Source organism: Puma concolor, chromosome C1 (genome assembly GCF_028749965.1).
Source record: "Puma concolor isolate L17-30 chromosome C1, mPumCon1.1.hap2, whole genome shotgun sequence".
Classification (NCBI taxonomy): domain Eukaryota; kingdom Metazoa; phylum Chordata; class Mammalia; order Carnivora; family Felidae; genus Puma; species Puma concolor.
The window spans coordinates 221851879-221871945 of NC_141674.1; the positions used below are offsets into that span (position 1 = coordinate 221851879).

The window sequence follows — 20067 nt, forward strand, 5'->3', positions numbered from 1 at the left end:
TCATCCCGGCTTCCTGTCTGGTCCTGCCCACCCCCAGGCAAGATGTCCGTCCTCCCGCTTCCTCCACCAAGTGCCCCTCCTTGGGCGTGTTCTGGGAGTCCCCACGGCTGAGGGGACCCTACCCCTGGCTGTGCGTGCGCCGTCCACCCCAAAGGAATCTGTTCTCCCAGCCTAACACAGAACTGACTCACGAAAGCCACTGCCCCCCACCCCGGGTCACTTCTCCGCTCTCGTCCCACGAGATCCCACACACTCGGTGACGACCGTGCCCCTGCCACCTCACCGACCCCGTTTGGGTGCAATTCCGCAGCGGGCTTCCCTCCCCAGAGAGCCGGAAGCCAGCCCCAAGGACCCTGGCCTCGGTCCTCACTCCCTCTCCCGACTCTCCCGGGATAAGTGCATCCTCTGTCTGCGTCAATCCCCCAGACCGCGTCTAGGACACGCAACCACCTGGCCACCTCAGGGGTCCCCAGCTCACACGCCCGTGTGGGACACCTGCTCCTCGGCCCGCTGCCACGCCCCGTCCTCTTCACGTGGCAAGGAGCCTGCTGAGCCCAGTTACTCCCCGGCCTCCTGCTCACAAGGCCGATCGCCGGGCCTGCCCCTGCCCCGCCCTGCCCCGCCGGGTCTGTGCCCTGCCCACTGTGGCCTCGGCGTGCCATCCTGCTCTGACATCCCCACCTCTGGCCTCCTGTCCTCGGATGTCCCCTCACCGAACACGTACTTCAGACGAACGAACGCAATGCAACCACATCCTTCCCACACCCGACACCTTGGGTGGCTCCTCGCCACTTTCGGGAAACAGCCAAGCCCCCCCGCCAGGGCGCGAGCCTCCCCTCCTCCCGCCCTACCTGCCTCTCCCGGGCCGTCCTCCGCCCGCGCTGGCCTCCCTGCTACGCTGCACCTCGCTCACCCGCTGCCCTGCTGCCAGCCTGCTCCGGGCTCACCCAGGACGCCGTCCCGGACCGCACCCCGTCTCCCAGCCAGAGTTCTGGGTGCTTCCACAGGGTCACGGAGTAACGGCGTCCACGTTGCTTCAATGCCGGCCCCGCCCTGGCCAGGACGGCAGGAGCTTCCCCGTCTCCTCGCCCCAGATCCCCGATGCCTAAAACGGAGCCCGGCACGCAGCCCACGTCCCAGAAAGGCTGTCTGACTGCCCGCAGCTGCTGCTCGGATAGCCTGTGAGGTCCATGGCCAGAAGCAAGGGCGCCGCGGCCCCTCCCGCGAGCACGGGCGGGCACCCCAACCGCAGAACGGGCAGGCGGACCAACGGCCGGGTGCCTCCATCCCAGGCCGTCTCCTGGCCTGCTTCGCTCTCCACAGTCACTCACCGAGCGCTCTCGCTCTGCCCTCCAGGCGTGAGCCACCACCGCTCCAGCCAGCCGAGCGCTCAGGTGGACACGGCCACAGGCAGACGGCACAGGCTCTCCCGGCCCCGCCCTGGCGCACTCCTGCTTACACGTCCTGGCCCCACCCTGACGTGGTTCCGTAACCGCTCAGTCAGGCCACCTTGAACCAAGAGGCCTTCACTCCTGTCCGTCTGCCACCGTCAGACCTTCCACAACACCCTACCGGGGCTACCGTCCCTGGACGCGGCAGACCAGCAGCACATCAGACAGAGGGAAAGGATGATGGTGTCGCCGGCATGCAGGTGCAGCCGCAAGGAAAAGAAGACATCCCGATTATGTCCAAGATGATACACTAAAAAACTGGCCAGTTCGGGGAAATTAAACCACGGATCAGAGAAAGTGGCTGCGGTACCCTGCAAGACCGAAGAGGGTCAGGGCAGCTCAGGAAGGTTGGGTGGAATCCGGGAGCTGAGCTGTTCAAGGATCCAGAACGCTTCCCTGCTTCCACTGGGAGATGGGAATTTAGGAGGAGAAGAGGGTGGAAGGAACCCGCTTTCTTCCTGTGGAAATTTAACAAGTACTAGCTTCTATCCGTCTGCCTAACAGACGTGCACGGAAAGAGCAGGGACCGCGTGGGGAGTCTACCAGAGCCTTCGCGAAGCTACGCAGCGTGTCCAGGAAGGCCTGAGCGCAACGCCGACTCACACTGCTTCCGGATGAATCCTTGGTTATACATCGCGTCCAAGAAAACAAAGTCGCTGAAGATGGAACGTTCCAATACGACACCTTGTCCTGGTTAAAAACAGGGAAACAAGATTCAAAGTTCAGACACATAAAAAACCCAAGGCCCCAGAAACGAGTAACTTCACTTTACAAAGAGACAAGTTCTCTACCATACCGTTCAAACGTACGTATGTGTGCTCGTAAGTGAGAGACTGTTTTCAAGAACTAGAACATTTCTGGTTCGGGCAACGTAACATTCATCTCATTCCGCCGGCTGCAGCAGAAACCCCCAGTTACGAGGAAGGCGCTTCACAGCTTCTGTAGCTTTCCCACCCCACCTGCTCACTGCAATCCCGACACACCCCGACTGCTGTGCCAGACCCCAGCGGCACCCACCACTCTCCCCGCCCCCCCCACCCCCCCCCCCCCGTGCCCAGTTCATCAGCAAACCACCGGCGTCCTCCCAAGCACATCCAGAACCTGACCTTTCTGCCACAGCTGCCTCCCTGCAGCCAGGCCTCCTCACTGCTGGCAAGGTTCCCGCCACCGCCACCAAGTAGGCCCTGCCTCCGTGCTCGCTCCCGGCTGCTCTCACAGCAACACAGGGGCATTTGCAAAACTCAAGCCAGACTGCGTTACTCCTCCGCTCAAATCTGCTAGTGGCTTCCTCTCTCCTCCAGAGGAAAACCCATCTTGCCCAGCCAACTTCTCTGACCTCATCCCGTCCACTTCCGGCCTCACTCACTGCACTCCTGTCACAGGGGCCTCCTGTGACTACAGCCACTCCGAGCACCGGTCCCCCCGGGCTCAGCCCTGCAGTGCCAGGATAGAGGCCTTCCCCAACCTTCCCACCTGCAAGCAGGGCCCCGGCCCCACGGCAAACCCCTCCTCAGCTTCTCACGACCTGACGTGGCACTGAACTCCCCCACATTTACTGTTCGTCTCCCCAGGAAAACGTAAGCTCCGGGAGGGTGCGGGCTTCACTTTCTGAACCCCAGCTCCTAGAATGCACCTCACGCAACGGGCACTCACAAAACATTTACCGGTTAGTACAACACAGACAGAGATGAGTAAGTTTTTGTTTAAAGCGATTCTTCTTAACTTTAAGAAAGGGAGAGTCCCAAGAGGTGAAGTATGCTTCAGAAAGAATCTGGAATGAGCCAAGTGTCAGCGTTAATCCCAAGCCACCAACCAGTTCCCGTGAGCCAGGTCCTGGTACAGAACATCACGAGGTGACCGCATCTTTTCTTAGGAGCAGCACCAACGAAAATCAGGGCTTCCGGTCATAGAAGGAAAAGTACCACTAACGACGTTCTGAAGACCCAAGACAAAAACTAGACTCCTCTGTAACCGTTTCGGTCAAGACCGCATCCTGCACCTCCTGGCCTGTGTCGTATACGTGGAACCCTCCTGGCAGTGGTTCCCAAATGCCGCTTTGCAAACCAGTTCCGTCAGTCACCTGGGGTCCCCGTCAAACATGCCGTACCTCCTCGTCCTCACACCCCACGAAGCACGCCCTCCAGGCGGCAGCTGAGCGGTCTGCAAATGGCTCACCAGGTAACTGGCGACCGGGCGTGGCCACCGCTGCCGTAGGAGGCGGACACAGGGCTCATACAACCTGCACCCCCTCTCTCACGTGCACACACGTCATCTCCACCCGCGAACTCAGCACCACCAAGGCTTGGGAGCTATGCCCGAGCACCCCGGCGTCTGTTACCGATTCTTAAGGCACGCTGGGGTAGGGGCCGAGCGTCACCCCCGCTGCTGGTGCCCAGGATAACGCAGTCCCTCCTGGACTGGACCCTGCTCTGTGCTAACCTTATGTCCTGAGCCCTGCTGCTGGTCTCCCAGACTCCAAACGGTACCCGCCCCAACATACAGTCCTCGTCCATCTCTTGCCGGCTTCCAGTGACTTCCAGAAACACACCCCCCTTCCAATCGTCCGGGCCCTTGGGGCCTTGCGTGTTCTGCCTCCACCACCGCTGCACTTCCTCCAGGTTTAGCTGCTCCCCAGTGGACTGATGGCGGATCCCAGCCCATCTCTGGGCCCTAGGGACGAGCTTACTTTGTGTGTCACATCTCTGTGTGACTCACAGCTCCGTGTGCAGGAGTCTGACTCCACTTCCTCACAGCCCTTTAGAGGCTCTCTCTTTCTTCCACGGCTTTGATACATTTCACCGCCATGTCTACACCGGCGGCACAGAAATTCCACACAACCCATACCCCTCACTCCAGCACGCGAAAATGAAACACAAGTCGGGGACTTTCATTCCGAAGCAATAGCAGCGTGGGTCTCAGGGAATTTATGATCCTGTTAAAAAAACAGAACCTGCCCCCGCAAACGCCCTTAAAGAAAAGCTCTGCTTCGTGGCAGTCTACAACGGCGATTGCAGAAGGGGTTCCCGTGCAGGACACGCCCGGGCGCCGCCCGGACACCGTACCCGTGCTCAGCAAGTGCTCCAGGGCGTCCGCGTACTGCAGGAGGCGGCTGGCGTACAGCCAGGACTGCAGGCGGTAGCTGTTGCCGTCGTTACTTCTCGGGTCCTCGTAAAACTTCTCCACGCTGCAGCTGCCGCTAAGCTCCACGTCCAGGGGCCTCCCGTCTCCCGTCGCGCCGTCCGCGTAGTGGATCCCGGCTTCGGGGAAGTGCTTCAAGCCTGAGAAGAAGCAATGTGATGCGAACGCCTCCCCCGCCATCGGCGGGCAGCAGGGACTCACAGAAAGCAAGCCCCATCTGAATACAGGGCGGAGGCCGGTGGCACAGGACCCGGGCAAGTTACCCTCACGCCTGCGTCCACACTGGACACTAAAGACGACGTGTCCAGAGCACTCGTGGAAGACCAGTGTGTCAGCGAAAGGGCCGGCCTACAGCGTGTCCCTGGTACCCTCGCGGGAGTTCCTCCCGAAAAGGAGAGCGGCCCACGACCGCGGGGAGCCCCCAACGTGCGACTGGGCACCAGCCCGTCAGCTACCACGGGAAGTACGACGGCATCTTCACCGGGAGTCAGGAGATGTGGTTCGGGTCCCAGCTCCGCACTCACCAGCTGCGCGACAGCAGCCCCCTCCGGAGCTCACCCGTCTGCAAGTGACAGCAGTGATCAGGGCCCCACCCCGGAGGACCGTCACAGAGCTCGGGTGAGACCGCTCACGTGAACGTGCTCTGCTGACATTATCAAGAAAAAGTTCCAACGCAAACTGACAGCCAGTATGGATTTAAAAATGTTTCCAAATCCGAAAGATTAAAAATAGATTTTAGTGTATTTTAAAAATGTAAAATACCTACCCCGGGCCCAATTCCACCCAGTCTATATGAAAGGAAAATCAAACTCAAACAAGCAACGATGCACCTGAGAGAAAGGAACTCCACGTGACATACATCCGTACCTAGTTTCTCTGCTATTTGTTTTGCAAGCTCGCCTTTTCCAGAACATATATTGCCGTCTACAGTGATCACTTTGCTGTATTCTGTGAATTTTTTGGTTGTTCTTTCGCCGAGTATGTATGCCAAAGGGCCATACTGTAGCCTGCACTGGGCGCCTGTATGAATTCCTTCCTGGAAAACACAACAGCATGACGTGAGTGAGCATTCCACTTCCCACAGGCACCAGCAGCTATTAGGTAAAAATGCCAAGAAGACCTCTGGTGATAAAAATACCAACATCTATCCAACTTTGGCTCAGGTCATGACCTCACAGTTCATGAGTTTGAGCCCCACGTCGGGCTCTGTGCTGACAGCTCAGAGCCTGGAGCCTGCTTCGGATTCTGTGTCTCCCTCTCTCTCTCAAAAATAAACAAACGTTAAAAAAAAAAAAAAAAAGAAAAACAACCCAACATCTAGGGGCACCTGGGTGGCTCAGTAAGTTAAGTATCCAGCTCTTGGTTTCGACTCAGGTCATGATCTCATGGTCTGCAGGATGGAACTGTTTCAAAACTCTGCACGGACAGTGCAGAGCCTGCTTGGGATTCTCTCTCTCCCTTAGCTCTCTGCCCCGCCCCCCGCTCATGCACGCTCTCTCAAAATAAATAAACTTGAAAAAAAGCCAACATCTACATTTTTATTACCTAGTTATTTAATTACCGGTCTCCCTGCTCCACCCCCCAGCATAAGTTCATAAGTACAGGGGGGTTGTTGGTTTTGTTCACTGTTAAATCCTCAGGGCCTGGAACAGTGCCTGAAACAGAATATGCTTACCATGTTCAATATAAGCTGGATGGATGGATGGATGGATGGATGGAAGGAAGAAAGGAAGGAAGGAAGGGAGGAGGAGGCGAAGGGAAGACAGGAGTAAGGGAACAGAGCATTTTTCTAGTCCAGATTCCTGTCCTGAGCTCTGGACCTGGCTACCTGCCTTTAAACAGCTCCATCCAGAAGTCCTGAAGGTATCTGACAACTAACAGGCTTAAAACCGAAATTTAACATCCATACCCTACCCCCCAAGTCTGCTTTCCTTCCCAAGTTCCCTATCCGCTATCCACCAGCAAAACCAAGCAAACACAGGATCACCCTGGATAGCCTCCTCCTCCTTCTGACCCTACAGGCACTCACAAAATCCTATTGACCTTAACTCTTAAACCTCTCAGGAGTGAACTGTCCTGCCCCTGTCCCCACTGCACTGACTGTGCAGACATCTTCACATCTCTCATCTACGGAGCAACGTTCTCGTCTCCTGTCTCCAACACACCCGTTCTCTGCTCAAAAGCCACATGATCTACTCTCCACAGCACACAACACATGCTCACAGAAAGTAACACAATCAAAAGGCAAGCAACTAAGAAAATCCTTAGTGTATATAAAAGTTGTGTAGATCAATAAGGAATAGTGACAGAATAAGGAAGAATAGGAACTCACAGCTTATTTTCAAAGTATTAAAAATAGCCAAAAACTGTATGAAAAAATGTTCATTCACTTAGTTATTCATTCAGCAAGTATTTACTAGGAGCCCACACGATGCAGTGCGCTTTTTCTAGACAACTGGGGATGTGGATATGAGCAAAAGGGTTCCACAGGACAACAAAACAGAGAAGAAGTTACAGCTGACCTTTGAACAGTACAGGAGTTTGTGGTGCCGACACCCCCCCCCATGCAGTTGAAAATCCACATACAACTTCTGACTCCCTAAAAACTTGACTATTAATAGCCTACTGTTGACTAGAAGCCTTACCGGTAACACAGAAAGTTGATGAACACACACTTTGTACATGTATCATACACCGTATTCTTAAATTAAGCAAGCCAGAAAAGAAATTACCAAGAAAATCATAAGGAAAACAAACTACATTCACAACACTGTACTTATAAAAAAAAAAATCGCAAATAAGCGGACCCACGCGGTTCAGACCTGTGTTGTTCAGGACTCAACTGTCAACAACATATGAAGTGCTGTGGAGGGCAGCATGGCACATGGGCCGGGCTGTGTGTTACAACAGGTGGCTACGGAGCCTCTGAAGAAAGAGTAACATTTGAGCAAAGACTGGAAGGTGCTGAGGGAACTGGCCAAGTGGACATGTGGAAGAGGGTCTTTCAGGCAGAGGAAACTGTTCGCACAAATGTCCGGAGGCCAGAGTGCTGCAAAGCCAGCAGGGCCAGGCTCGCCCATGCCAAGTGGACCAGGCAAAAGCAGAGGAGATGATAAGGAGATGTTGATCATATTGTACCTTGAACCCTAGACATTAATCACCCCCTCCTCCAGGCTACGTATGAGCCATGCGCAAACTGTTTCCATTTGCGTCCACAACTTGAACATAGCACCGATGTGGCACAAAGCAGGTGCGCGGTAATGTCTGGTCAAGCAATCAGCCATTTCCCGACTTCAAAATCTTTAGGAAGTGCTTTTTTGGTAGAGTTACAGTAGTACTCTCTACAATTCCCCATCCTCAGTCCCGTTTACTGCTCTCTACAATCATACGGAATAACTGATCTTTCGTGACACATTTCCCATTCCTTTGCGTATTCAAGTTACAAGGTGTGCACCTTTTCATCTTACTCATTTTTCTCCACTTACTGAAGTTCATCTATATCCGCTGTACCAGGAAGTGGTACAGGGAAGCACCAGGAAGTGAACGGTTATGGGGCGGGGGGAGGGGGGGGAGCAATCTGTCTAGTGCGTGTACTGCAGCAAAACAGCAAAATAGCACCTCCTTTATTCTGGGTCCCTCACTTCCGCTATCGCAATTCCCAGGACACCAGATATTAAAAAGATAACCACTTTTCTTTGGCGGCCTGAGTTATCGCCTAAAAACACGTATATGACTTTGATAAGACAGCTGCACTGTTCTATCTAAAATCCTCTCATCAAAATCTTTAGGAAGGAGGTCAAGCAAGTCCCTTTACAATTTGACACCAATGTAGCTCCAGCCTTCAGCAAGCAAAGACGCTACTCTGCGACCACAGTTACAAAAGAAAGTTCCCTAAGGTTCCCTTAGGTTCCCTAAGTTCTTTTGCTTCCTTGGTTCTCTCTGCGTCAACGTCATCCCACTGTTCTCAGCCATAGGGAGTCCTAATCCCTTCAGATCTAACCGAACGCCTTCTCTTCGCTTTCTGCTCCACAGTCGCATCCCCGCGGCGCCCAGCAAGGGCTGGGCCCCAACTGGGCTTCACCGAGCAGCGGTGGATGCCGCTTACTTAGTGGATGAGGAGCGCGGGCCCCGGGCTCTCCTAGGCTCGGCCGCACCTGCTCGTGCGCCCGTCGTCCGGCCCCCCCGGGGCACCTGCAGGCTGGCCTCCCACGCCACGGCGGCCCGGCGGCCGAGTCACCTCCGCTCCCCTCCAAGCCTTGTGCTTGGAGCTCAGGCGACACGGCCTGGAGAAGCTCCCGGCCCCCAGCAAACCTGCCCGCGACTCAGGACCGAATACTCCGGGGGCCGCGGGTGTCCCCCCGCGAGTGACCCCGGCAGCCGCGGCCCCGAGGCGCGGGGAGGTGAGGGAGTCGGCGCCGGAGGACAGGCCGGCACCTCCCCCCGCCCGCCGCTTGCCGCTCACCACGCGCTGGACGACCGCCGCCAGGCCCCGCGCCGCCGCCGACGCGGGGAGCCCTCTCAGCAGCCTCAAGGCCATGGCTCCGCGGTCCGCACCGGCTCAAGGACCCGAGGGGACGCGGTCGCGGCGGGGTCCTCTTCCGCGGCCGGCGCGCCGCCGTGACGTCACGGCCGGGGTGCCCGCGCGCCGCCTGTCAGGAGCGTCCGGGCGCGAGGCGCAGGCGCAGGGCGACGGGGTGTGGGCTCCCGTTGGGCGGCCGCCCCGGCTGGGCTCCCCCTGCGCCTGCGCCTGCGCCTCGCTCGGCCTTCGCAGGGTCCGGCCGCCCGACCTGGGCCTGCGGCTGCGACAGAGACGCTGGAGAGCGTCGGGGGGACTCCGCCGGGGTCCCGAGGCCGCCCTGGCGCTGGCAGATGCTGCGCCCGGGACTCCCCCCTCCCGCCCGCGGCCCCGAGGCCGGCCCCGGGCGGACCTGCAAATCACCCGGGTCTCCCCGGCGCCCCCCCCCCCCCCCCCGGAGCCGGAAGCCAGTCCGAGGCCGGGAAGGTGGCCCAGGACTGGGGCGGGGCAGGGAGAGGGGCTGCGGGCGGACCTGGCCGCCCCAGGAACCTTTCCGGCGTCCTCGTCCTCCAGGCCGGGCCCCGAGGGACCCGGGGTCTGGCAGGGCGTGCGGCACCTCGGACGACACTGGAACACGCGCGCGCTGTGGGTGCTCCATCACCGCAGTCCTTTCGAGGGTCCGGGTGCTCGCCTCCCCGGTTAGCACGAGTTGACTTCCACGTGAAATACCTTTCCCGCCTGCCGTTCGGAAAGGTGTCCGAATCTCCCATCTCTCGGGCTTGTTCTCAACACCCGGACGTTTCTATCGTTTAACCTCCTCTCGGCTTCGGCTTTTCGGAACGATCGTGGAATTGCATGCCCGAGTGGGAATGCCGTTGTGAACACGAAGGTCGGCCAATGGATGCTTCTCCGATGCGAGAATCCTGCTTATCCACAGTGCAGAGTCCTACTCCGCAAAGCCAGAGCGTCTGCCTTAGGAGATCGGGGACAGGCCCTGAAACCTGTTTCACAAGCGGACTCACCTGCGGTATTGGAGGGACTGTCCGACAACGCAGAGGAAGAATGAGCCCCTGGGCCGGGACTCCTGCACCCAGCAAAGCTGTCCTTCAGATGTGAAAGGGGAAACAGAGACACTCTGGGGTGAAGGAAAACGGAGAGACTCTGTTTCCAGCAGGCCCCCACCCCTAAAGTCTGGCTAAAGGAGCCCTCCAAACAGAGAGAAAACAGTAACAAGAGGAGGCTGGGGGCTTCGGAAAGAAGGGATGACCATGGCATGGGTGAGATGGGGGTAAATATAATAGACCATCCTTCACCTTGGGAGTTTCTCAGATCACATTGGATGGTTGAAGCAAAAATTGTAACATCATTTGGTATGGTGTTTAATGTATGTGGAGGAAACACTCAAACAAGCACATTTAGAAACTGGGGGGTGGTGGTGGTGCAAGGACTTCAGTGAAAGTAGCATTTCGCTCTCCCACCAGAAACGATAAAGCAGTGATATGACAGGTTAAGTCACGAGCACTTGCTGTGATATCTAGAGCAAGCGCTAAGGAAACCACACGATACAGAACCGTACTGCCCAAAACATCACCTCAGAAGTAAGCTGAATTGTTATTATTATATTACATCTAAATCAAGATGGCTCTCTAAAGAATGTAAAACTTTCCAACCAGAAGGTAAGAAAAAAGGAGCAAAGGAAAGAAAGAAAGAAAAAAAAACCAGACATCAGCCCTAATAATGATTTGCTAACCTAAATTATCCAAATTGAATTTGTAATTTAGGGAGCACCTGGGTGACTCAGGAGGTTGAGCGTCTGACTTTGGCTCACGTCGTGATCTCGCGGTCCATGAGTTCAAGCCCCGCGTTGGGCTCTGTGCTGACAGCTCAGGGCCTGTAGCCTGCTTCGGATTCTGTGTCTCCCTCTCTCTCTGCCTCTCTCCTGCTCATGCTCTGTCTCTCTCTGTCAAAAATAAATAAACATTAAAAAAAATTAAAAATTTCCCCCACCTCCCAAAAAAGGGAAATTGCCAGGCCCTCTCGTTCACTGGAGAATTCAGCCAAACATTTAAAGATTTAACTGTATATAGTCTCCTCCGGAAAATAGAAGAGGGAACACCCTTGAGCCCAGTCTGTGCTACCCAGACAAAGCACATACACAAAAAAATGGGGGAAAAAAACAGTTAGACCAATATCTCTCATGATCTTAGACACAAACATCCTCATCAAAATGTTAGCATATTGAATACTGTACAGCAGTATGTATAGTGAAGACCCCACCACCATGGGATCTGTTTAAAGGCTGGAAGGCTGATCTGATATTCAAAAATCGATCACTGCGATTCCCCTTAACAGATAAGGAAAACCAGTGATCAAAACATCTGCGGTAGAAGAAGCATTTGACAAAATATGACACTGATAGATGTTTTTTTAATTTTTTTTTTTACTGTTTATTTATTTTTGAGACAGAGAGAGACACAGCATGAGCAGGGGAGGGGCAGAGAGTGAGGAGACACAGAATCGGAAGCAGGCTCCAGGCTCCGAGCTGTCGGAACAGAGCCCGACGCGGGGCTCGAACCCACGAACCGTGAGATCAAGACCCGAGCTGAAGCCGGACACTCAACCGACTGAGCCCCCCAGGTGCCCCCAGAACATCTATGTACAAACCATACAGCTGACATCACACTTCCTGGGAAGATACCTGCTCTCCCCATTCGTTCAGCAGAGCCTTGAAAGTCCTAAACAATACAGCAAAGTAGGAATAAAAAGGATATGAAAGGCATACGATTGGAAAGGAAGACACCAGACTACCTTTATTCATAGATCGCACGACTGGCTATGTAGAAAATCCAGAGCCAGACACCAAAACATGTCCCTAGAAGTAACAAACGAGGTCTGCAAGGTTGCAGGTTACAAGGTCCACACAAAATCTGCATATTCCTATATACTAACAACAAGTGGAAGCTGAAACCTAAAAATGCAATAGCGTTAATAATTTCTCCAGAATAAAAGTGTAATACTTAGGGATACTCTAGCAAAGCACGTCCAGGATCTGCACGCTGGGAACAAACCACCAGAGAAAGAAGTCAGAGAAAACATCAATCGTCAGAGAGATTTGCTGCGGTTCCCGGACTTTAAGGCTCAGCAAAGCGATAATGTCGGTTCTCCTCTAAATGATCTGTAAGTTTAATGCACTTCCCAACAAAATCCCATCAAGATTTTTTTGTGCAGATGAAGAAGCTTATTATAAAATTTATAAGGAAACATACAGGCCCTTCAATCATTTCGAAAAAGAAGAAGAAAGTGGGAGGAGCCAATCATCCCTGCAATGTTAGGGATTTACCAATTAGCTACGTTTCTCAAGACCCTGTGGTCTCGGTGGAGGGACAGACACACAGATCAACGAAACAAAACAGAGGATCATAAATAAACCAACACAAATATTCTCAACCCATACTTGACACGGGTACAAATGCAATTCAGCGAAGGAAGGGGGGGCTTCTTACACAACGGTGTTGCGGAAGTCGGACGTCCATGGGCCCAAAAAACTGAACGTGGATGTGCCCCTCACCCCACACGCGAAAATTAACTCAAAATGATCACGGAGGTAAATGTACACCTACAAAGTCATAGACACTAGTGATAGAATTACCTTCAGGACCGAGGACCAGGGAAGGACTTCTTGGACTTGACCTCAAGAGCGTGATGCACGGAAGGGAAAGGTGGTTCATGGAACCCCACAAAATCAAAAAGGTTTGTTCCGTCGGGGACCCTACGCGGACGGAAGGGCAGCGGCAGAGGGGGAGAAGCGGCGCGCAGCCTGACAAAGGCCTTGCGTTCGGGACCCATAAGGAACTCTCAAAGCTGAACATTCAGAAACAGCCCAGCTAGAAAACGGGGAAAAGATGTGAACAGACACTTCCCGGAAGAGGACGCACGATGGCCACCAAGCACGCTAGAAGACGTTCCGCATCGCTAGCCGTCGGAAAAAGGTAAATTAAAGCCCAAGGAGGCGCCGCCGCGCACTTGCCGGAGGGGCGGAGTGAGACGCGGCCGTGACCCTCGCGCTGGAGAAGACGCAGAACCTGGTCACGTGGTCGCCGCCGGGGGGGGGGGGGGGGGGGGGGGACGGGAAGCGGCGCGGCCGCTCTGCTGGAGAGTCGGCAGGTGCCTTTGGCGCTAAAAAACGGGCTGAGATCCAACCCGGCCCTTGGTCTGCGGAGAAGTGAAAACAGGTTCACAGAGAGACTTGTGCTTGTGCTTGACTGTTTACCGCACCCTCGTGCCTCGCACGCAGCCAGCCGCTGCCCCTCCCCCCCCCCCCCCCCCCCCCCGCTTGTCCTTCCGCGCTGGGGCACCCCTGCTACAGAGCACTGGTCGGCAATAAAAACAGACTGTGGGTGGACCGCAGGGGAATCAGGCTGAACGGGAAAAGCCGATCTCAAAAGATCATGCCCGGTGTGATTCCGTTTGTATAACATCCTTGAAGGCACAGTTACAGAGATGGAACAGATCAGCGCTTGCCAGAGGCCAGGGCATGGAGTGTGCCCCCTGTGGTGACGGAAACATTCCACATCCTAGAAGGTGGCCGTCCACGAAGCCACACAGGCAATAAAACTACAGAGGTACACGTGTGTGTGCACACACGCACGCACACACACACACACACACACACACACACACATGAGTGCACGCAGAATTGGTGGGAACCCAGATACCTTCTGTGGATTGCACTGAAGTCAATGCCCTGCTATTCATGCTGAACTCGTCACACTAGATGGTGTCATCAGGGAAGCCTGAGCGAAGGATGCAGAGAGCCTCCCTCTATGTCTCCCTGCGACCTCCTGTAAATCTATAATTATTTCAAAAAGAAAGTTCTAGGGGCGCCTGGGTGGCTGAGTCAGTTAAGCGTCCGACTTTGGCTCGGGTCATGATCTCACGGCTCATGAGTTCGAGCCCCGCATCGGGCTCTGTGCTGACAGCTCGGAGCCCAGAGCCTGTTTAGGATTCTGTGTCTCCCTCTCTCTCTGTGCCTCCCCTGCTCATACTCTGTCTCTCTTTGTCTCAAAAATAAATAAAAACACTAAAAACAATTTTTAAAAAAAGGGGGTGCTTGGGTGCCTCAGTCGGTTGAGCATCTGACTTTGGCTCAGGTCATGATCTCATGATTCATGAGTTCAAGCCCCGTGTCAGGCTCTGTGCTGACAGCTCGGAGCCCAGAGCCTGTTTAGGATTCTGTGTCTCCCTCTCTCTCTGTGCCTCCCCTGCTCATACTCTGTCTCTCTTTGTCTCAAAAATAAATAAAAACACTAAAAACAATTTTTAAAAAAAGGGGGTGCTTGGGTGCCTCAGTCGGTTGAGCATCTGACTTTGGCTCAGGTCATGATCTCATGATTCATGAGTTCAAGCCCCGTGTCAGGCTCTGTGCTGACTGCTCAGAGCCTGGAGGCTGCTTCGGATTCTGCGTCTCCCTCTCTCTCTGCCCCTCCCCTACTTGTGCTGTGTCTCTCTCTGTCTCTCAAAAATAAATAAACGTTAAAAAAAATTTTTTTAAAGAAAGTTCTAAAAATTGTGTTCTAGGTGCCAGCAACAAAGGAATAGAGATTAATTTTTTTTAATTAAAAAAGTAAAAATTTTTAAAGTTACCATTTGTGTTAGTTTTTTTTTTAACGTTTATTTATTTTTGAGACAGAGAGAGACAGAGCATGAATGGGGGAAGGGCAGAGAGAGAGGGAGACACAGAATCGGAAGCAGGCTCCGGGCTCCGAGCCATCAGCCCAGAGCCCGACCCGGCGCTCAAACTCACTGACCTCGAGATAATGGCCTGAGCTGAAGTCAGACACTTAACCGACTGAGCCATCCAGGTGCCCCCATTTGTGTTAGTTTTAAAAACCCAAAACTAAAATATGCCCAGAAAGATGTGAAAGATGAATACACTGAAAATGACAAACAGTATTGAGAAGTTGTAAGTGAACAGAGGGGTGTGCCTTGCTCTTGGATTAAGAGTCTCAAAATTCTAAAGATGACAGTTCTCTCCAGATCGATCTATATAGATTCAGTATAATCCCAATAAAAATCCAACAAATTTTTATTTTGTTGAAATTGACAAGCTGATTCTCAAATATGTATCCCCCACCACCCATTTGGGAAGGGCTAAAGATAACCAAGGCAATCTTGAAAAACAAGAACAGAGATGCTGGGCTTACTACCAGACGTCAAGATTGTAAAAAGCCATAGTAACTACAACTGCATGGCCAGTGCAGGAATAGACACATAGACAAGTGGAACAGAATTAGGAGTCCAAAAAGAGAGGAGGATGGACAGACAGGGAGATGGATGGCTGGGTGAATGGATGAATGGATAGATAGGTGATAGATAGATAGATAGATAGATAGATAGATAGATAGATAATAGATGATAGATAGATAGATGATAGATAGATAGATGATAGATAGATGATTGACAGATAGATGATACATAGATCATAGATGATAGATAGATGATAGATAGATATATAATAGATAATTGATAGAAAGATAGATGATAGATAGATAATAGATAGATAGATGAAAGATATATAATAGATATATATATAGATAGATGATTGATAGACAATAGATAATAGATAGATGATAGATAATTTGGTTTATGGAAAGGGTGACAGTACAGTGGGGAAGACATGGTCTTCTCAATAAATGGCAAGTGCCGGGCACCTGGGTGGCTCAGGCGGTTGAGCGTCCAACTTCGGCCCAGGTCATGATCTCACGGTTCGTGATTTAAGCCCCGCGTCAGGCTCTGAGTGCTGACAGCTCGGAGCCCGGAGCCTGCTTCGGATTCTGTGTCTCCCTCTCTCTGCCCCTAACCCACTCACGTTCTGTCTCTGTCTCTCTCAAAAATAAATAAACATTAAAAAAAAATGTTTTTAATGGCAGGTGCTGAGTCAATTTGATATCCAGATAGAAAAGCAGGAACTTTAGCCGGTATCACATACCGTAAATTAAAATCCACTTCAGGTGGGTTGTAAATCTAAACATGAAAATTTAAACAATAAAGCTCCTAGAATTAAACAGGAGAATATCTTTATGGCTTGGAACGGGCAAGCATTTCTTAAGTGGGAAGTAACTTGACTGTAAAGGGAGCAAACGGACAAACTGGACGTGAAAATAAAGCAGGTCCTCCTTATTGGGAAGACACCGTAAGAGAAGGAAAAGGCAAACCCAGAAGCCCAGAAACTAGGACATTTTTGCAATAAATGCATCGACGGAGGCACGTGCCCAGAACGTGGAAGAATGCCCGCACGTTGAAAAGAAGCAGCGAGTAGATATGCAGCTAGGGGAAGACATGGTGAGGGGCACCTGGGCAGGTGCACCTCCAGGACAGCCGACCGCTAACCTCACGGGGACACTGCGTTTGTCACTGGGGAACTACAGACTGAAGTACAGTGAGATTCCCAGCATGACCCCAGGAGAGTGAATGTATATTGAGAAGAAATGACCCAGAATGCGCGCAGGGGCACTGCCCGTAAGAGACAGCATCTACAGCACCGCCCATGCAGTCAATGCATAGGTGTGTTGTGATACGTTTATGCAAGGCGATATTACAGGCGATCCGCACGAGTCACTGCTACCTGCAAAAACACAAAGGATTCACCCAAGCGTCCTAGCAAATGAAAGGAACTTAGCGGCATCTTCGTGACCGCGTTCATAAAAAGCTCAAAAATACCAAACCGCCTGCTGTCCTTTCGTGAAAACGAAAGCAGATGAAGCTTTATGATTTGTGCACGGTTCTGCAGTTTGCTAAATTTCACTTGCAAATTGACTGTCGAAAGCATAAAGTGTGACATGAGATAGCATTTTGTTATCACTATGCATGAGACTTTAGGACATCTGATTGTCCTACTGTGAAAATCGACCTAGCCCAAGACCTTTTTCAAGGCAGCCTTAAATTCTTTGTTCCTCAGGCAGTAGATCAAGGGGTTGATTATTGGGGTGAGGACCGTGTACACAGCAGAGACGAGCTTGTTGGAGCTCCGGGAGTCAATGGCCTGGGGCCGGACGTACATGAAAAGCAAGGCCGTATAGAAGATGGTGACCACGGTGAGGTGGGACGCACAGGTGGAGAAGGCCCTCCAGCGGCCAGTGGCCGAGGGGATGCGCAGGACGGCCAGGGCGATGTGCCCGTACGACAGCACGGTGGCCACGAGCGGCAGCACCAGGATGACGAAGGCCAGGACGAAGTCCACCAGCTCTGCGGTCGAGAAGTCTGTGCAGGCCAGTTTGAGGATGGGGGAGATGTCACAGAAGAAGTGGTTCAGGACGTTGGAGCCACAGAACGTGGCGCTAGAGATAAAGTACACCTTGATCACGGAGACGGAGAAGCCGCACACGAAGGAGAAGGCCACCAGCCGGACGCAGAGCCCCGTGGTCATGATGGCGTGGTAGCGCAGGGGGTGGCAGATGGCCACGTGGCGGTCGTAGGCCATGGAGGCCAGGAGCACGCACTCGGTGCACACCGAGGAGCTGAAGAAACAGAGCTGGGTCATGCATCCGACAAAGGAGATGCGCTTCCGCTGCAGGAGGAGACCGTCCAGCATCTTGGGGACGATGGCAGACACGTAGCAGATCTCCAGTGCGGACAGGGCGCCCAGGAAGTAGTACATGGGCCTGTGCAGGGAGGAGCTGCTCCGGACGGCGAGCAGGACGGCCAGGTTCTCCGCCAGGACGAAGAGGTAGGTGAGCAGGAAGAGGAGGAACAGCACAGGCTGCAGCCCAGGGGCCGTGGGGAAGCCCAGCAGGACGAACGCGCTGACCGTGCTGCCGTTCTGTCCCCTCATTCCCGTGTGCCGGGAGCCCAGGCCTGCAAAACACCATCGTTCCAGGGTGAGGGGCCTCGGGGCCACTCGGGAGAAGGCAGAGCTCCCCCCGCAGGAGAGGTTCAGCCCCAAGAGCGGATGCCGCGCTCCACGAGCAGCTGGGGGAACAGAAACAGTCCCCACATGAAGCCTTTCCCATCACGAGGTTCCCGGTGTCCTTGGGGCCAGTCATGCTAAGGAGGGGGCCCTGCAGTGCCCGCCCACGTCGTCCCCCCTGTCCCACGGGGTGTCGTTTCCCTACAACCTGGAGTTCTCCAAAGACTCTAATCCCAGTAAGGAGATCCACAGTTCTCTGCAGCCAGGGTCCCGCCACGGTCGCCTGGTCCGCTGTTCGTCATCTCGCACCTTCTCTCTAAATCAGTAGATACCGAACCTTCCGCCTGGTTTCAGAGTTGATTTCATAAGAGGAAGGGACACCAGCGGGGCTCATGGGATGGTGGGATATGGTGCCCCAGGTTAGCCAGACCCCAGACCCAGGCACACCCACGGGGCTGGGGGTCTTAGGGAGCAGCAGGCATCTCCCAGGCTGAGAGGGAGGGCAGTCACATGTCTATCTTTGTGCCATCTCGAAACCCCTAAAAGTATGACAAAGCAGTAAAAAGATAAAAACCCGTAACATCGAGACAGCAAAAGAGACCAGGAGGGGAATATCAGCAAGGGAAAGATTTCCACCCAACTCTGGAAGGAAGAAAGCAGATGGCAGAAAGTGCCCGGGGCAGCAAGGGTAGAGGAATCTAGAATCTTCTCAAGGGCCTGTATCTTCCCAGCACCTGACAGGTGTGACGGGAGGAGGTGGAGGCGGTGAAAACAGGGCTCCTACATGCGGTCTGCTTCCAGAAAAGTCTAGTGGCTGCCCTTGCACGGCTCTCCCCATCCCCTGTGTGGGTCCCCAGAGCCGGCCTTGATGGGACAAAGGACCACGTCACCCTCATCACCCTCATCACGAACCAAGTATTGTAACATGAAACACGTCCCACCATCGTCACCAGGGCCCTAGGAAAACAAGGCTGGCATCTCCAGGTTCAAATGAAGTCAGACCCAAATCGAAATGCTCACGGGCTTACCCGACACCGAGGCAGAACCAGGACGCAAGCCCCGGTCCTCCGCCCCCCACGGCTGCAGCCCCTCCCCCCAGAGAGCAGCAAGAGAGAAAACAAAGCCATCTGGTCCTGGGTTAGAAGTCCGGAGTTGTCAAGAACGAAGATGGAGTTGCCTTCTGACACGAGACCCTAATAGTTTATATGAACCGAGATCACAAAATAAAAATATTTTTCAGAAGGAAGAGGCAGACGATGCCCTTTAAGGAAGAAATGCTGGCTACATAAGCTTTGTCACATCTGTGCTGGAACACCGTGTGGTCACTGACAAGAAGGGACACGTCTCTCCGTAGGTATGGAGTGATTCCGAGATACACAGTTACATTTTCTAGATATTCTTAGCAGCGTGTACAATGCGCCTCCCCGGTGTAAGTAAGGGCACATATGTGAGCGGAGCGTGTGTGACGGTCACGCGGGGGACTGGTGTGCCCGCTGCCCCAGGAGGGGGGAAGCAGGTGGCTGGGACACAGAGGTGGAGGGACACAGCGTAGACTTTTGCTGCTTTTTTCATTTTGTTTCCTGTAAATGTATTATTTATTCAAAACAGTGATTCAAAAATAGGTATATTTTTGAATTCTCAAACTCTCCTTTAAAAAGAAAGTGTTACGGGCTGGATTAAACATTCAGCAAGTAGGTATTTCCCTAAGCCACAGTTCTCCATCCATACAGAAAACCCACACACTGAACGGGTCACTGGGAGCAAAACGTATCAGACAAGGTGTCGTGTGCCTCTAACGTGGCAAAACCCTCAAATCCGGGATCACACAGCATCGTGGCGAAAACAAGGAGGTTGAGTGAAAAACCACAGGATCACAACAAAAGCATCGGTCCTCCCAAAATAATAGAGTAATTAAAACACAGAAAAGAAACCCCGGACACGTCATGGAAATACAGCTGACCCTTGCACAACATGGGGTGAGGGGTGCTGACGCCTGTGCAGTCGAAAATCCACATTAGAACTTCTGACACCCCAAAAACCTAACTACGATGGACCAC

General features: G+C 53.4%; 2 protein-coding genes across 4 annotated transcripts in view; both read right to left on the minus strand.

The window, feature by feature from the left end:
* The window catches only part of NDUFA10 (NADH:ubiquinone oxidoreductase subunit A10), a 51832-nt gene extending 42624 nt beyond the window's left edge, over positions 1 to 9208 (minus strand). For all 3 annotated transcript variants that reach the window (XM_086720117.1, XM_025930677.2, XM_086720116.1), the window contains exons 1-4: positions 9052 to 9208; positions 5457 to 5625; positions 4514 to 4729; positions 2055 to 2141 (exon numbers count right to left, since the gene is read on the minus strand). In XM_086720117.1, the coding sequence (XP_086576243.1) occupies positions 2055 to 2141; positions 4514 to 4729; positions 5457 to 5625; positions 9052 to 9126 (547 nt within the window). In that variant the 5' untranslated portion in view covers positions 9127 to 9208. The remainder of the gene's footprint in view (positions 1 to 2054; positions 2142 to 4513; positions 4730 to 5456; positions 5626 to 9051) is intronic.
* Positions 9209 to 16992: 7784 nt separating this feature from the next.
* On the minus strand, positions 16993 to 17983 carry LOC112848504 (olfactory receptor 6B2-like). The gene has a single exon (XM_025912239.2). It carries the CDS (start codon positions 17933 to 17935, stop codon positions 17015 to 17017), a length of 921 nt encoding a protein of 306 aa, XP_025768024.1. The 5' UTR covers positions 17936 to 17983; the 3' UTR covers positions 16993 to 17014.
* Positions 17984 to 20067: the final 2084 nt, after the last annotated feature.